This window comes from Silene latifolia, chromosome 7, assembly GCF_048544455.1.
Source record: "Silene latifolia isolate original U9 population chromosome 7, ASM4854445v1, whole genome shotgun sequence".
NCBI classification, from domain to species: domain Eukaryota; kingdom Viridiplantae; phylum Streptophyta; class Magnoliopsida; order Caryophyllales; family Caryophyllaceae; genus Silene; species Silene latifolia.
This window is the reverse complement of record NC_133532.1, coordinates 117,275,633-117,293,030: the sequence shown is the minus strand read 5'-3', so window position 1 is coordinate 117,293,030 and position 17,398 is coordinate 117,275,633. Positions and strand designations below refer to the sequence as shown.

The following is a 17,398-nucleotide window of genomic DNA, read 5'->3' as shown; positions in this document are numbered from 1 at the left end:
CATGACTGATCGTCTCAAGGGGTGGGGTCATTTCTAGAATCAGAGAGGATCTGGCGGTGGACGGGGTGGTTTCAGCTCTTCGGGAGTGAGTTGGGCTAGAAGCTGGTACCATGAGGCTGAGTTGGGGTATAAATTGGTGGTATGGGCCTAGAATGGCCAGAGATCGGGTGGTAAGGTGGTTGCTAGGACATCGAAAGAGACGAGATAAGAGGAAATTGGTCTTTGTTAAGAGAAAATTTTCTAACCATGAACGTAAAAGATGAATGAAACAGACTAGTTTTTGTTTTTAAAATAAAAACGACTAGTTTTATGTTTGGCGAAATATTTTACCGAATTTATGTACGTCTGTCGCTAATATAAAACAAGAGGTGTTACCAAAAACAAACTTTGTTATGTACTGTATTAAAATAAGCTTTGGTGTAGGCGCATGCGTATTGTAAATCGACCGGTCCTACTGACAGTTGCATTCTGGGATCAGCAGCTGGTTGCAGATCATGCTAATTATGTTATACAGTACATTGTACAAAAGACGTGAAGCAGAAGTATACAAAAATACCATACATCAGATATATGCACAATTCATACACAATCTCCTCGTCACAGCTTAGCCGTTAATTCATCCTGTAAGAGAATCTCGTAAATGTCTGTTCTCAGATTAAGCTCCTTCTCCCGCATCACTTCCTGGAGATCTGACAGCTCTTTCGCACTCAGAATGTTGTTCAGCTTCTGAAAACCATCTAGCCATAGCGTTTTTGACCTGAGAACAACGAGAATTATCGCATTAAAACACTTGTTAAATAGGAGTAACAAAAGAGAGAACTCGTACAAGACAGGCTACATTGTGGGGGATATCCAACAAGAAAGCAATTTAGACTATGTCCCTGATATTTTTACACGGACTGCAAGAGTATGGTCTGAATGACGTATTTTTACATTATGCAAAACTGTCTTCAGTTGCAGAATATAACCCTGTTGCATTTAAAAAATTTCCACCTAGAAACAAACAGGTTTACGTAGGTACAACTGTACAAGACTTCAGTCTTAACAAGGAATTAGCAAACACCAAAAACATTATATACAAATTTTCATATGAGCCAATTACGAGGTTGTTTCATGATATGATATCCGGAGTTTTTAGCAAGTGAATAGGTAGGTACTCCCTCCATTCAAATCTAAGTGCCTTGCCCCCACCTTTTTTGCAAGAGAGACAGGCCGCTTGGATTTGAAGATAAAGTAGTATATCGGTAGGATATTGATTTGACTGGGTTAGCCTCACGTCATATCATCATAGAGAAAGTGACTTAGCTCAGGTCATGATGGTCATCGAAGTCATAACCACAGTTATGACCAAGAACAGTAAATTTTGTGTTTAGGGCTAAGAATATTGGTGCCATAAACAGGATTCAATTGACTATATTGAATGGTAACAAGAACTTTCTCCACACACATCTTGATTTATGCACACCATACATGCACTCAATTACTCATGCACAAGGCTGACATAGGCAGACAGCTCTTTTATGTAATCCTTCCGTGCAGTTCACTCAAACTTTACTTTAGTAGCCTCCTTGGCCTATATAATCACCCATACATATCAAGCATCATGTATACTTGCTTATTCGAATAACCATGTTTCTCCCTCAAGACACTTCAGCTTCCTAATTGACACAAATCCGTGATCAGATCTTACCTCCAAAATTATTAATAAACCATTATGTCCGCAAAAGGACATAAAGTAGCCTAGTTTACGGGACAGGACTCAAAAACAGTAAAAAGTATATGGCAAAATCACATTTCCTCCACGTTATGTCTGTTTGTTAGTTGTTATTCCTCTTAAGAGTTTACAGTTTATAGTGTCCCAAAATGTCTGTGTGGTCTCTGCATTTGTATTATTAAATCAGATAAATTGACTTCCACTTTTATGACCTTCAAAATAAAATCATTTGACATAAATTGTAAAATAAAATAAAATAAAATAAAATAAAATAAGGATGATTCAACTTTACAGTTTACAGTTCTACACTTTTGAGGCCATTAAAATGATTAATAATTTGTTCATTAGAATCATTACAAAGTAGAGGTAAAATTGTCCATTACACAGTCACAATATTTTACTAAATCTTAAATTGTGCAAAGTTTGGCCAAGTAAATTATTGGACAGAGGAATTATTGGCCAAACCTAGTCAGGACAGGGATATCTGCAACCCACTTTCTCCAACAAAAACGTCAGAGCTGATGTCCATCAATCCCACAGCCAGGAGGTGGATTGATTAAAGGACACAAAAAGGGCACCGCTCTAGTTGACCAATAAAATGATCCCACCTGTCTAAGATCGCATATTGTATTGCGCTTCTATTATTTATTTATTTCAAAGAATTTGAGCTTGCAAAATAAAAGACCACCAACTAATGCAAATTGGAGTAGTCATTCAAACATTTAACTGAATCACATTGGTGGCTGGCCTACGTAAATGTTTGCCTGATAAAACCAACCACATGTTAGCCTTATTACATGATCACTACGGTCTAACACTTCGACAAGAATCGTGTTCTCGAATGTCACAACTCACTCAAACTTTCAATGACCAGAGACTTCCTAGAACACTCAACTCTGGTAGTTAAGGACCTAAGGTAACAACAGAACCAGCACAGCCAAACGATTTCATATTATAATTGCAAGTTTGCAACATGAATGACATTTCCAGTTATTTCATATCCAAATCTACTCTATTAGCAAGTATGCAAATCATTTATACAGTATATACAAATACATATGCAAACAGACTGAACACGTAAGAAAAGCACGGTAAACAATTCTGAAAACAAAATTAAAAGAATTCATATAGTCTTACCATGGACATGCATGGATAGCCCGGAAAAAGACTCTTCTTGCAGCAGATATGTTCCCCATATCAATCTCAAATGCAATATAAAGCCGCCAAAGAAAGACAGAGAAACGCAACTTATCATTTGTCAACGCTCTCTCAAACAATCCATGGATCCTATGCTGAGAGCCACCTCTACTCAGCTCATATGACAGCGCGAACAATGCAAGTATGATTGATGGTTTCCTGTGGGCATGAAAAAAGGGAAAAGTTGAAAAGGCAAACAATACAAAGCATATAACCAGAATTAAATATGAATTTAATATTAATCACTGTTATTGATATCCTGAAAACTACAAAGCTAGCCAACCAACTATATTCTTGGTTTACCATACTAAAGGGCCAGGCCAAAAAAAGGACAAGGAGAACAGCCATTAATAAATAAAAAGGAAGATCACAAAAGAAGAATAGAAGACAGTGAACAAGAAGCCCTTACTTTAAAATGAAGCGAAACAAACGACACACAGCTCCTAACTAGGAAACCCTTTTCAAACAACAAACCACTTATCATATTCGATTGTGGTGTTCAAATTTTCTAGTTGCCAACAACCTGTTACCCCTTACCATAAAAAGCACCTTGTTTTGGGTTTCCTTTGGTGTCCTTTAGAGTGCTTTAAACTACATCTCATGGAGATTAGAATTTCCCTAGCCCTCGTGTTCGTCTCCTCCCAGCCAAGACTTCAAAAAAACATATGATCACTCCCAAATAAAAGTTCACGTCGTCGTAACCAAGTGGTGTTAGTCCAGTGGTAGCTGGGTTAAACCTTAAAGCTTGCAGAAATGCAGGAGTTGAGAGGTCTCAGGTTCGACTACCAGCTGGGGCGATGATCACTTGGCCACTGCAGCCCCCGAAGAGGGTGGCTTACATGGTCCATGTGGTGGTGCGGGAATGCATGGGCCCGGGGGGGACTCAACTCCCTCATCATCAAAAAAAAAAAAAAAGTTCACGTCGTCTCCAACAGTCTCGTATTTTTTTGCCATGGTCGACTCGTCATGGGCTAGCCTCCTCTTCGAACAACGGCAATCACAAGTAACTTCTCAACCCATCACTTTTCCAAAACTATCAGCCACAGCCTTTTAAACAATAACATTCTGAGAAGCGTTGCCTTAGACTTAATTTATGGCTCCTTCATGCTTTGTCCTTGAACAAAGATCACCGATACATTATCCCTCTAAAAAACCGTAAATCTAAACATCACTCCTTAGATTAGATCGAACCTTAACCAACCTTCTATGCCCCCATACCATTTTATTCACTACAAAGTCCACCCTCTAATTATCCAATGAATACGATACATCCAAGAACTACCCTGCCATGTTCAATGACGACTATCATCTATGGATCTTCTATAGAAGCAATCATTGCGCCAAAAATTCGGTCGATACCTCCACAAAATGCAGTTGCGGGCAAAATCATCCTTCTTTAAATGATTTGTTTACGAGGTAAAATACTTTCCTTCAATGTGGAGAGGAATTCCTTACGGGCGCATTAAAGAACAGAGTGACATCAAAGATGACGAAATTTGAATTGAGAAGGAGAGAGTAGAATGGGAGAACAAAGGCAAGAAGAGAGGACAACGGCTCTCTTTCATATCCTCTCTCTTCTCTCTATGGAAAGAACATGTTGCCAATAGAAACTAAAGAATTTGCTTAACAATTTACCATCAACAATCAGCAAGTCAACTTTTTTAAAGAGCATATATGTTGAAGAACACAAAGCAGAAAATAGTAAAACAAACGGATTAACTAGTGGGGTTGATAACTCGATATAGTCATACACTCCGTTATCCATTTATTTCGCTTTAACTCCTTTTTATTTTTATTTTTTGTTTCAAAAAGGGAAGCAAAAAAAGTGTCCATTTGCTATAGATAACCAGAAAGAGCTGGAAAAATCAGGTAAAGAACAGGTCAGACTTAAATCACAGCTCACCTGCCTCCATAGCCACATCTTCCATCATTGTTTCACTTCTCAAACCTACTACTCCCTCCAACTATTTCTAAGGCCATCCACAATGATAGAACCTCCTTACTGCTACAATTCATACATACACCTGATAAATTAAAAAAAATCAATCCTCCAAAAAATTTAAGTCTCTTCCCATCAACAGAAAAAAATCTCCAACTAACTAAAAATGGAATGCACCTTCTCTCATCTTTTAGCTAAAGAAGCAACTCCTACAAAAACTAGATACTCTTACACAAAGAGTGGACGATAATGGATGATTCTTAGCAAGGAGCTCTTTCAGAAGGACTGCTTTAGCTAAAAAGCTTACATTGTGAATGCCCTAAATTTCCTACTTTTTGAGGCACGAGAATCAAGGGGGACAAAATATGTAGAGGAAAATGCAAGTTGTGGGAACATGTTGGGTCTTAAAGACAGGTAACAAGAAAAAGGAATTCAAGGCAGACGGTTAAAATAAAGTCAACCAAATAAAAAATGTAGGAAGTTTACAGAGGTGTGAGAGGGAAAAGACCTACCAGCATTGCATTCACAAATCACTCACAAGTGTTTTTGAGTGGCAAGGACCAAAGTTATAGTAAGCTAAATCTAAAAGACTGATATTCATGTGAACTGTATTGATAGATATTGTTGGTTGCTTCCAAGGGTTGGTTTCCTGCATTCCTGATTTGTCATGTGACACTACCTCAGCAGATCAAGAAGGACCTAGGAACCTACAGGAAAAAAGTGACTCCCCACCCCACCCCCACCCAAAACAAAGTCCTGTACTAGTGTACTCTTGCCAGGAAAAAAACTTTCCTCTACCAAAGTACCTTCTCATGATGTTATACACAGCTGAATTACAAACCAATGCTTGATGTTCGACCTTCCTCTAAAAATAAAAACTATTAATTTGTCTAAAACAAGAAACCCTCACAATAAGTTTATCGCGCCAAAGACCATTCATAGCTAAAGCATATACCATATAACCTCGGGAAACACACAGGTTGACCTCCCTTTTTTTTTCTAAAAGTATGATGTACCAACAAAGGCTGTTCCTCAAACGTGAGCGGAAAACCAAGGAGGTCAGTTGTACGTGCCCTCACCCCGGACATAGCAGTAAAAGGGGTTTCAGACACAGCTCGATGAGAATGCAATGAATATATGCTACTTGGCAGTAGATTAGCGTGGACACTTTAGTGACAATCAGCCACTTCAATTTATTCCGTTATACTACAAACCTAAGAATCAATTGGCTCCCTGCAAATGGTAAGGGGATCACCTTTCCAGCTTCCCTTCAACCAATAAAATAAATGAGCATGACAAAACTGTATGCATGGGATATTAATGAGATACATATATAGATCTTCTTTTGTCATTCACAGAGAAATAAAGATCTTTTATGAGTATGGGTCTTACTTGTGCCATAGGTCATCGAAGATCCACCGGAGTTTGTTGGGTACAGTATGCAGATGGCTAAGATGCACCAGGGAACAAAAAAGTTCTGGATTAAAGGGATATATTTGCAACCCTGATAATACTGATTGTAAGAGTTTTGACATTGTTGCTTCTTTATGATGCTTTTCAAGCATCCTCACTTGGTAGTTGAGCAGAAATTCAAGCTGATAGCTTCTTCTCTTTCTCTCTACAACAATAATCAGGAATGCAGCTAGTTAAAATAACTCAAAGGAAGCGCTCTTAACATATGATATAGAAAAGATACAGTATAAAAAGTTCTGGTTAGCTCTGCCAATGTATGATGAAATACTGCAGGAGTATGGATTGCAGAGTCCATAAACTAAGTTAACTAACAAACAAGTAGACACAGCACAGTTCAAAGTTGCATATACATTAACCATAACCACCGCACTATCCCGGAGACATAAGGGCTCAGCGGTTGGATGTACACCGTCTTACTCGTGTGTTGTTAATACAGAAAGGTTGTTTCCTTTCTGATGACCCAAAATAAAAGTTGCATCTGGAGTTCATTGGATGACTCCTAGTTCACAATAGACTGCAAAGTGCATAAATTAAGTTAACTAACAAGGAAGTGGGCGTAGAATAGTTCAAGGTTGCATATACATTTGACCATAACCATGACAACAACAGCAAGAGCATTACTCCGGAGTCATAAGGGCACACGGTTGTTAGATGTACAAAGCCTTACCCATGTGTTAACACAAAGAGGTTGTTTCCTTTGAATCCTTTTTGATGACCCATAATGAAAATTGCATCTAGAATTCATAAAATGATTCCCAGTTCACAATAGAAATATGTGCAGCGAGTTTAATGAGCCATTTTCTTTCATTTTGCATATTGCATAGCTAGATAATTGTGAGTCTTTGGCAGTTGACATTATCAGAATAGAAAGTATGGCGTCAATATTGTGAATTGTTGTCTATACAAATAAAAAATTCAGTTAGGCTGCCAGATGAGACATGGGAACGCCTTTCACATTAACCATTATCAAGGCAAAAACAAATCCTATAGTATAGACGTTTCAAGACAGAAGCTGAACTACATAAGTGAAACTGAGAACAATCAATCTGAAAATCTGATAAACATTAGACATGTCTGATGTATCCTGAGTAATATTAGGATCCAATCCATACAGGAAACAGCCATGTCTAGCCATGCTCCATATACTAACGTCATAGTTGAAATGACAAGATGAGGATGAGGTAATGAGCTAGCTATTACTGAAGAAAAAAGGAGCAGGGCCTTGCGACAAATGAATTTCTTTCTTTTAAAAACTTTTGATGAAGGTGCAGCGGCCATTTTCTGGAAGCTAAATGCTTTCTACTCGGGAAAATGTACAGTAGGATGACAATTATTTTGAATCGATGGGATAAATATAATGATTTCTACCCTGGTACCCCTTTCTCCGAAGACTAAAATACTCAGCTTACTGTTACTGAACATAGAAAAAGAGGACCTTACGCTAAATGGATTTCGACTTTCAAAAATTGTGGAAGATGTGTTGGCCATTTTCTCGGCACTAAATGCTTTTCTCATTCTGAGTTTATGTACAGTAGAGTGACATTTATTTTAGATCAAAGGGAGTAAGAAAGATAATGACTTCTACATTGGTATCTCTTTATCTGAAGAATTAAATACTGACACAATCTAACTGTGGGCTCCATATCCAGGAGGTTATATCATCCAACTGTAATTCAGGGTTTAGACCTATTCACATTTAGGCTTCCACTGATAAAGAGGAAAGACGCATTTCAGGCACAAGCACTTGTCACTTGAGAGTTGAGAATTTATAATAATCAACTCGTAAAAAGCCTCTCTGGCTTAAGTACACTTTTGCAGCTCTCTATTCCCTCACTATCATAGAAGATAATTTTTCTTAAATCTCTTATTTACAACAATTATAAAAGGAGAATGACCTAGAAGGAAACAAGCAGACAAGCAGAAGAGAGAAAACAATGGAGATCTAATATACATATCATGGATCATGACTGATAGCATGTATACGCAAAACTGATACCTGGAAGCACCATAAAAAGAGCATCAGAGAGCATTTTAACTCCAGCAGCCCATCCAACCGTCAACTGTTCAAACAGAGCAGCTGAACAGACAAGAGCAACAGAGCTATCACTTACAACTTCACGTACCCATGAAGATCTTATGGAATTTATGCGCTCTTTGAAACCTTGGTGTGCCCTGAGCAGTTGTGTGCTTGGAGGTCGCCCTTTATATGGGATGTACGCAGTGCCACTTCCTAAGCAAGATAATATGTGCACTGCACGTGAGGTAGACTCTGAGTTACTACTAACACTACCAGCAAGTTCCATTTCTGAGTACCAGAGATAAAGCATCGGGGCAGACTGATTTTCCTGCTTGGGAAAAAAATCAAATGATTATGGTATTGGCAAGGAACCACAAAGCTAAGCTGAGATAACTTGAGAAAAGTACAAGAAATGTTTGAAATTGATTACAAACAACCGGCGGTACGAACAATGACGAGAAATTTTATCAAAAGTACAACAAAGGTTTAAATTTCTTAAGCTATTGTAGCTTGTTTCCACTTGAGGCTGTTTAACTAACTTATCAAACAAATAAAAATACGCTAACTTCATACTTTTTAAAAAGTATTAACCAAACTGTAAGCCAGAAGTAATGGCAAAAGGAGGGGATTGATAAGATAGAGGTGACGGAGAGACAAATTACCAAGTGCAGTCCACTTATTGATGACAGCGCCATGTCAAACACTTTTCTGGCAAGGTCAATATTCCCAAAAGCAGCCTCCCTCCGTGCATAAACTCCACACAATAAGACATCCTAGTAAACAAATGTACCAAACTTAGTGAACAACAAACATATGAGGTCCTTCAAAATAAATGCTCTCCACATTTTCAAATCAAGGAATACTGAATCATGGTTATCAAGTAATTTTCTCTCAGTTCACACAATGACACAAGTAAAGAAAAGAAACTTAATTGAATAGAAACTTAATTGAATATCAAAATCACCTGACGATCAGTTTTTAAAAGGTTCTTGGCTAAAGCACGAGAAGGCATAGCTGTTTGTTGCAATGTATTGAATCCTACTTTAGCCTTTTCTTCGGCACAGAGAATAGCCTCTTCTAACTTGTAATTCCGTGGGAAGACTTTTAAACATAGGAGAGCTGAATTACGCAGAAAATTCATCATTTCTCTTCTTGCAGAGCTATCTGGACTTTGCAATAGAGATTCCAGGCTGAGAGTGCTTGAGCCACTTTCTAGTTTTCCAGCACCATTCAAATTTCGAATATACTTTGAAATAGAGTCAGGAAGTGTTTCCAAACTCAGAATTTTCTCATTCCAGCTTGAAGCGTTTGTGGAACTGCTGCAACATAGGCATAAATTTATAAGCCAGCCGCCTTATGAAGAGATACAAGAGAACCACATGCATGACTGCTACTTTTCGCAGACTGATGTAGATAGATAGATGTCAAAAGTCAATACCACAAAATAATTAAGCACGTATCATAAACCCAACAAACGAAAAGGGTCACCCCATAAATGTGACACTAGCAATAAAAAATCCTTAGCAAAGCAAATTTTAATTCCTTATAGAGATGAATGGTTTCTTTCTTCCGTATATACCACCATATAGTCAGCGACAAGATGCGCCACACTGGCAATCATACACTCTCTCCATTCTTTTGCAGGCCATGACATATCTTTGATTTTGAAGTTTGAACCAGAACCATCCAGAACAAAGAGAGAGAAATATGCCACTAAACTAGGGCCCAGGGACAAAAGACCAAGAGATGATCAAAAGTTCCTCAAAGCACAAACTACATTGAATATTCTTTCCAGCATATCCTAAGTAAGGACTTATCTTCAATAGCACAGAAAAAGAACCATTCTTATCCTTGCTCAAAAACATTTCATTCTCTCTGTCATGTTCAACCTTCATTCTTGTAACAAGGTCCAGTTGTCCTTAGACACCATATAGCTAAATAACTGTTCAATCAGAATATAAATATTGTGCAACACAAATGCCAAATTATATTCCTTCACACAATAATCTGCTCCAATGCTTTCCTTGTTAACTTTCAGGTCTCTAGAGTAAACACATGTTAGTCGTAAAAACAAAAACTAAACGAGAGAATATGCTAATAAACAAGTGTATTAAGATTCTAAAGCGCTTTTATTACCAAATAGGAAGACTTATTTAGCAGGATTGCAATTTAACAGCATTAAGTAAATGAGCTGGATGAGAATACTAACCATTGAGATACCTCCACACCAAAGAAATCGATGAACTGCACAACAAGAGATAAACGAGCCTCGGGGGAGCTCAATGAGAAAAGATAGTCACTAACATCCTCAAAGAATATGACTCTAGAAAGCTGCTCATCTGCTTCTACCATTTCCTCGTCACCAGGGGAGACCCCTGCAATGTTGGTAAACTCATAAGGAACCCCAACAACCTCAGTGTTTGGAAATTTATGTAGGCTTTTTGTTATAAACAAGAGTAAACAAAAGAATAAAGCACACAAACATGTGAACGCAAAGGAAAAAACAAAAAGCTGTGATAGGAAGAAGTACCAGAGCTCCCACGAACAGGCATCCATTGATCACGATCTTTCAATGACTCCTCCTCTGACCATCTAACCCATGTTCTTGAGTCATGGACTTCACTATTAGCCTCAGCCCCAGCATCAATACCTAGCATCCTAAGCAAAGAAGCATCATCTTCTTCAAGATTTGCATCCTCATCCTCTTTATCTTCTTCCATGCCTTCTACAGCCACATCAGAACCGTCTGCTTTGGAATGGGGTGAATTCTCCTTGTCATTAGATGAAGGCGCAAACCACCCGGTCCAGCCCCCTTGTTCATCCTCCTCTAAAGACGTTTTCTGAAGCAGCTTTTGTCTTGTTTCTTCCTCTTTCTCCAACCACGTAGACCAGCCAAGTGCACCATCTTCTCCAACTCTTGCACCATTACCATTCCAAAAATGCTCAAACAAACGTTTCTTGCTCTGCTCAGTTAGATGTAAAGGAGGACAGAATAAACAATATTCTATTTCAGCCTGAAACAAGGCAGTCGCTAACTCATGATAGCCAGCTTGCCACTCAAACCTGCAGAGACTGAGAAAGATATCAACAATACCATGTTCAATCTCAATGTCCACATGGTCTACACAAGGCATTGCCTCAGCTGGATGACCCTGCACAAGCAACAAGGCCATAATCAACTAGCTGGAAAATATAAGGTATTTAATACCTTGCACCCATAAATACATCGGAAGAGACAGGAAACGATGAAACAGATCCTCGTATTTGTACTGGGATGTTATTTGATTGAACTTGTCCGGGGTTCAAAATATGGAAAGACAAATACAACAACAGCAACCCTATGCCAATGTACCAAGGGCTTCCTAGAACTGTAAGATAACAGAAGGGCGGATGTACGCAACCTTCCCCCTCTGATAGGAACATAAAAACGATGCTTCTAGATGGCCTAAAAATGAACCGTTGAATCAATAGTTTGTTTTCTCCTCAACATTTTATCATTTTATTTAGATAATGGATTCATACACCTTGTTGTACTCTTCCACCTAGGATTTCAAACCATAATTCTATTTCGTTGGGGACTTGGGGTTGCCATTACCCTACCAAACATTGAAAACCACCACCCTCCCTAATGACATCATCCCCACAAAGATCACCTCTATCACAATGAACAAGCATGACTACCATGAACATACTCCTCCAAGTGCCCTCACCACCCACACCCATTCATGGCAGTCAATGACTATCATCTGGCACATCTATGGTCATGCAGAAACAGAAGAGAAAAGGAGAAGGCGAGACAAAGAGCCTGGTATCCAAGATATGATCCAAATACTGGGAGGCGATGACAGCAGCTAGTAAATGATAGTATGATACATAGGTGGTTGAAGGTTTAGAGACTAGAGAGGAAAACTGTAGGGCTCACTGACACTACTACTTATGGCTGTTACCAGCAAAAATGCACCAATAAAACAGGACTTATCATTTGTCTATATTCTCTAGTTCCACAACCTTTCTTTCTAAGGGCCTTTTAGACAATTGGTGAGTTTAAAAAAAAAAAAAAAAAAAAAAACAAACTCTTTTGACATCATAACTACAATCCAAAGAACCTCTTGCTCTAAGTGAGGGCAAGAGGTGTAAGATTGGTTGTTCCCAAGTGAATAGCTGAAAACAGAACACCTATCTTCTACTACAAGATAAACGAATTGAAGAGGGGTCTAAAAAGTCGAAGAACAGAGCCAGAAGCAAAACTAATGGGCAGACGTATGAGAACGTGTAAGCAAACTATTTACAAATGTGGAATAACTGTGCATGCAATAAGCGAATCAGCAAAGAAAGACATTTCAGAGAAATAAATATATGCTGCTTTTCAACCACTCATCTGTTAAAAAATCATCTAAATAAAGTCATACTACAGCCTAAAAAGTGTGAAGAAAATTCTGAAAATCCAAGGGAAAGATTGTTCACGAGGATTGATTGTGTGCATACTAATTTCAACATACAGAGAGCTAAATGTATGAACTCGCACTTGATCTTCGCCAAAAGGCTAGGCAATTTTAATGCCAGGGAAGGGGAGGGGCAACTTCCTTTGTTCGGTTAGCGAAATGGAGTTGGAGGGGTTTGGACGGGAGATCCCTCAATTTCCCTCCTCTAAGGCAAACTAAAATCCGCCTACTGAAAAAATTTGGAAGGAAAACTCATTTGTTCTAAACTTCTAATCCCCCTCCCCTCGGAAACCCTTCCCTCCCTTTCCCTCGTCTTTTTGTATTCTAACACAATCTGTACTTCATTCATTTCATTTTTTCAGTAGAGGGATTAGCGCATTATGTATACAAATTATTTGAGAATCAAAATTCAATGAAGCAATATACCTCTCGACTCCACATAAAAAGAAGCTACAAAGAAAAAGAAAAAATCAAACCAGGTGAACCAGCACAATTGACTGATTGAGCATCTACATAAGCTGAAAGTAAGAACCTGCCTATGCTTCTTGCTAGATGCAGCAGAGAGGGCTTGGATTGCATGAGCAAACATTTTCCGGAGCTCAGAGACTTTGAAGGTGGAGAAGTCTCCCTGAACCACGTGTAAAAACTCCCTCCACAACTTGTGACTTCCAGAGTGTTGCATAAGAACCTTTTCCCATTTACCTATTAGAATATCTGCACTATCCTTGGTCCCATAAGCTTTCAGAAGGCAGATTACCAAATCTTCTTCTTCTGGGTTGAGTTCAACCGCCTTCTCCAATATGCTAATCTTTTTCTCAAGTGTTTGCAAGCGTGCGCCCTTTTGTGGTTGCCTACTTGCGACTTTGTCTTGAAACTCTGCGAAATCTAGCCATACTTCAACGTTATGGGGATGTTCCCTAGTCATTTTGTTAAAATTCCTAGTTTTTCGCAATACCTCATCTTCCCACGACTCCTCAGTCACAAGGGGTCCAGATATGGAGACACCATTTTCATCTTCGTCAAATACTGGAATGAAATCATCAAGCATAGATTCCACATGCTTCTTTGGTGCAACAACCCGAATGTGCTTAAAATTTCTATCCCGTTCTAGTGCTGAATATTTGGCAGACCAATAGCGCCCACCGGATTTTGTTTGTGAATCCAGTCTATCTACATCAAGCTCCCCTCTCAACAGCAAACTTTGATGACTCAATCGAGAATATACTTGAAGGTCATTCGTCAATCTTGCCGCATCATCATGCTTATACTGCACAATATCCATCCTGTGTGCAGGAAAACACATACAGATCACTAACTCAACTATCAAGTGTACACAAACAACACAGTAACCTAAATTTTGATTACCTTCTCTCTTTCAGCATTAACCTATTAACCTTATACACCTAGTTTCAAACAACCTTGTACTCCATATTGACAAATATGCTTCCCAAAATCATAACTCTAAATTCAATACAAAGATGGCATTCATCTACTACTACGAAATCAGCCACTTTACATTCAGTTTTCAAATAATACCACATTTACAAAAATCATTTCACTCTAAATTCAATCCTCAAACGCTACAATAATCTTGTATTGACAAATATGTTTTACCAAAGTGTCACACACTAAACTCAATACAATGATCCACAACTCCAAAACTGATCACTGTAAATTCAATTCAAACAATTCCACATTTTCTAAAATCATCTCTCCAAATCCCAATTTTCAAACATCTAATTTCAAATAACCTTGTATTGACAAATATACTTCAAAACGTCATCACTCTAAACTCGATACAGCAATGGCATTCATCTACTACTCCGAAATTGATCACTCTAATTTCAATTCACGAACACTTCCACATTTGTTAAAATCATTCTACTCTAAATTCAATGTTCAAATGCTAAGATTAGTCACATGAAGTGTTCAACAACAATAAATTAAAAACAGTATCGAATCAACATCTAAAAACTAGTACTCCTTACCAAACAGCGTCTGCTACATAATTGCTACTCCGTATATATCATAACTACAGTCAGCCATTCGATACAGCCAAGGGCATTCATGAAGTACTCGATATTCGCCATACTAAGTTCTAATTACAGACATTTTCGTGTTAACTAAATCATACTTCGTAGTTAATTAACTAGTTAATCAAAGTGTTCATATAAGCAGTAAACAAAAGCAGTATGAAAACATCAACTCAGCACAAAACGACATAAAATCATCACAATTACGCTAAAACAGAGAAAACACATAACTATACAAGCAACCAAAAACTATCATTAGTCAATTGCAGTGTTCATATAAGCAATAAATCAACAGCAGCAGCATATCATCAACTCAAACTAGCACAAAACGACATATAATCGTCATAATTATGTACAAAAACTGTGAAAATACATACCTCTACATTTCTAGATTTACTAACATTTCACACTAAATTAAATGCTCAAACGCTAAAATTAGTCTTTTGAAATTATCATACAAACAATAAATCAAAAGCAGCATCAAATCATCAACTCAAATTAGCACATAACGACATATAGTCGTCATAATTATATATGAAAACTACGAAAATAAAAACATTTCACTCTAATTCTGCTCGAACACTCTAAAATTAGCACAACACCATATAATCGTCATAATTATGTATGAAAGCTGTGAAAATACATACCTATACATTTCCACGTTTACTAAAAATCATTACACTCTAATTCAGTGTTCAAACACTAAAATTAATCATTCGAATTGTTCATATAAGCTATACATCAAAACAGTATCAAATCATCAACTTAAATTAGCAAAGAAACAGTGTAAAATCATTATAATTAGGTACGAAAACTGAGAAAACACATACCTATACATTTCCAGGTTCACTAAAATCATTTCACTCTAATTCAATCCTCAAACACTAAAATTAATCATTCGAATTGTTCATACAAGCAATAAATCAACACAGTATCAAATCATCAACTCAATTAATCACAAAACGGCGTAAAATCGTCGCAATTACGCATAAAAACTGATTAAATTCATACCTATACAAGCAACCAAAAGCTAAATTATCAGGATCCCCTTTAGAATCAAAATAATAATCCTTAGTAGAAGGTTTAATCTGAGAATCATCCCAAGCACGAACACCAGACTTTCTCGAACCGTAAGAAAACCGCGCAACATCATCATTATCATTATCATACTCATTATCTCTCTTCCTTTTCTTCTTCTTCGTCATCTTACGCTTCCTTCGTTTATCATTTCTCTCTTCTTCGGAAGATTCGAGAAGCTCGTAAGACGGCTTTTGTTTCGGTTTCGGTATCGGTTCGGGTTCGGAATCGGTGTCGTTGTTGACGGCGGAAGGGGCGGAGGAGATGGTGGAGAGGTCGGTGGTGAAGCTGGTGTTGTGGAGCCATTGAGGTGTGGTGGATGAGATTGCGGTGGCGGAGATGGGGAAGAGAGGCGGTGGATTTGTGGTGGTTGTAGTGGCGGTGGCGGTGGCGGCGGTGGAGATGGGGAAGAGTGACGGTGGTGGTGCTGGTGTTGACGGGAGTTTTGGTTCGTCGTCCATGCGAGTTGAGACTTGAGACTTGAGACTTGTGAGAGGGTAAGGAATTCGTACTCGGGTACTTGTGATCTACTATTGTTTACCGAAGTTGTTAACGTACAATTGTACATAGGCTTCTCTTACGGCTATATCTGCTGAACTAAACTTAATTAAGCTGAAATAAACTAGACAGTATTGAATATAGTTGAGCTGAAATTAAATCCAAATGGGATTATACGGTTATACGTCATAAATTTCAAAGGTCGCTATGGAGTTCCAATACGTGATCTTGGTTGTTTCTATTGATTCAAAACTTTATGGCTTTTGAAAAGATTGAATGTTATGTGCACAAATACAGACAGTTATTACTCATGTGTATTAGAATCGGTGTAAGTTAGATATATAAATACTATTAAAAGGCATTCTAAAAAATGTCAACTAGACAAAGCCACGTAGGATGTGGGAAATCCACATAGACATTCACATTTCCACCTTGGTTAAGATTGACACACGTCTACTCAATCATTCTCCACGCAGACATCTATACTATATAGTTAAAAGGCAACTTATACCATTTAATTTTATTCCACATGTCATTTTTAGACTGGTTAATATTAACTAATCTATATAATATTCTTAAATTAAATGTATATATTAAAGATTTGATGAGCTAAAAAAACCAAAAAAAAGATGTAACTTACTAAAATTTACATAAAAATTTCATAATTTACAATTATATTTCACATTTTAATTAAAATTTTTGGAAGAGAACATATATGTTAGTGAATCGGTTAAATTTTTTCATATTAACACAACTCATAAAATTAAAGTATACATTTATTTATTTGTTTAAAATCTATAATAATAATAGTATAAAAAGGTTAACATTGAGTACATTTTTAAACACAAATTCTTGTTTGTGACGGACGCTATCCGTCACAAACAAGAGACGGGGCAAATCGATACCACATTGGTCTATATGGGGCGGGTAGTGCATATGGGTGGGCCAACAAATAATATATAAAATTAGTGAGTGGGGAACAAGAGGTACAAGGCATTAAATGCCATC

The 17,398-nt window shown here is 37.7% G+C and overlaps 1 protein-coding gene across 4 annotated transcripts; it reads right to left on the bottom strand.

Moving 5' to 3' along the window:
- Positions 1 to 454: 454 nt before the first annotated feature.
- LOC141592695 (uncharacterized) lies at positions 455 to 16,442 on the bottom strand. 4 transcript variants are annotated; one of them, XR_012521200.1, is made up of 11 exons: positions 15,827 to 16,442; positions 13,315 to 14,065; positions 10,871 to 11,492; positions 10,550 to 10,715; positions 9,305 to 9,659; positions 9,003 to 9,113; positions 8,320 to 8,668; positions 6,243 to 6,468; positions 4,815 to 4,935; positions 2,852 to 3,070; positions 455 to 757 (listed from the first exon to the last, which is right to left on the bottom strand). XR_012521200.1 is itself a non-coding variant. In XM_074413459.1 (10 exons), the coding sequence occupies exons 1-10, from the start codon at positions 16,351 to 16,353 to the stop codon at positions 598 to 600; spliced, it is 3,486 nt and encodes a 1,161-aa protein (XP_074269560.1). In that variant the 5' UTR covers positions 16,354 to 16,419; the 3' UTR covers positions 455 to 597. The 4 variants fall into 4 exon arrangements, 2 of the variants coding, with proteins under 2 accessions (XP_074269560.1, XP_074269561.1); XR_012521201.1 differs by having other exon boundaries at positions 9,305 to 9,656; positions 15,827 to 16,421; XM_074413459.1 differs by lacking the exon at positions 4,815 to 4,935 and having other exon boundaries at positions 15,827 to 16,419.
- Positions 16,443 to 17,398: the final 956 nt, after the last annotated feature.

Excerpts from the sequence above, each read along its gene's own strand:
- LOC141592695 (XM_074413459.1), bottom strand. The coding sequence starts at position 16,353 with ATGGACGACGAACCAAAACTCCCGTCAACACCAGCACCACCACCGTCA. Across the intron at positions 11,493-13,314 it reads CTAGCAAGAAGCATAGGCAG|GGTCATCCAGCTGAGGCAAT; the intron begins GTTCTTACTTTC and ends TTGCTTGTGCAG. Across the intron at positions 9,660-10,549 it reads GGTGTGGAGGTATCTCAATG|CAGTTCCACAAACGCTTCAA; the intron begins GTTAGTATTCTC and ends CCTATGTTGCAG.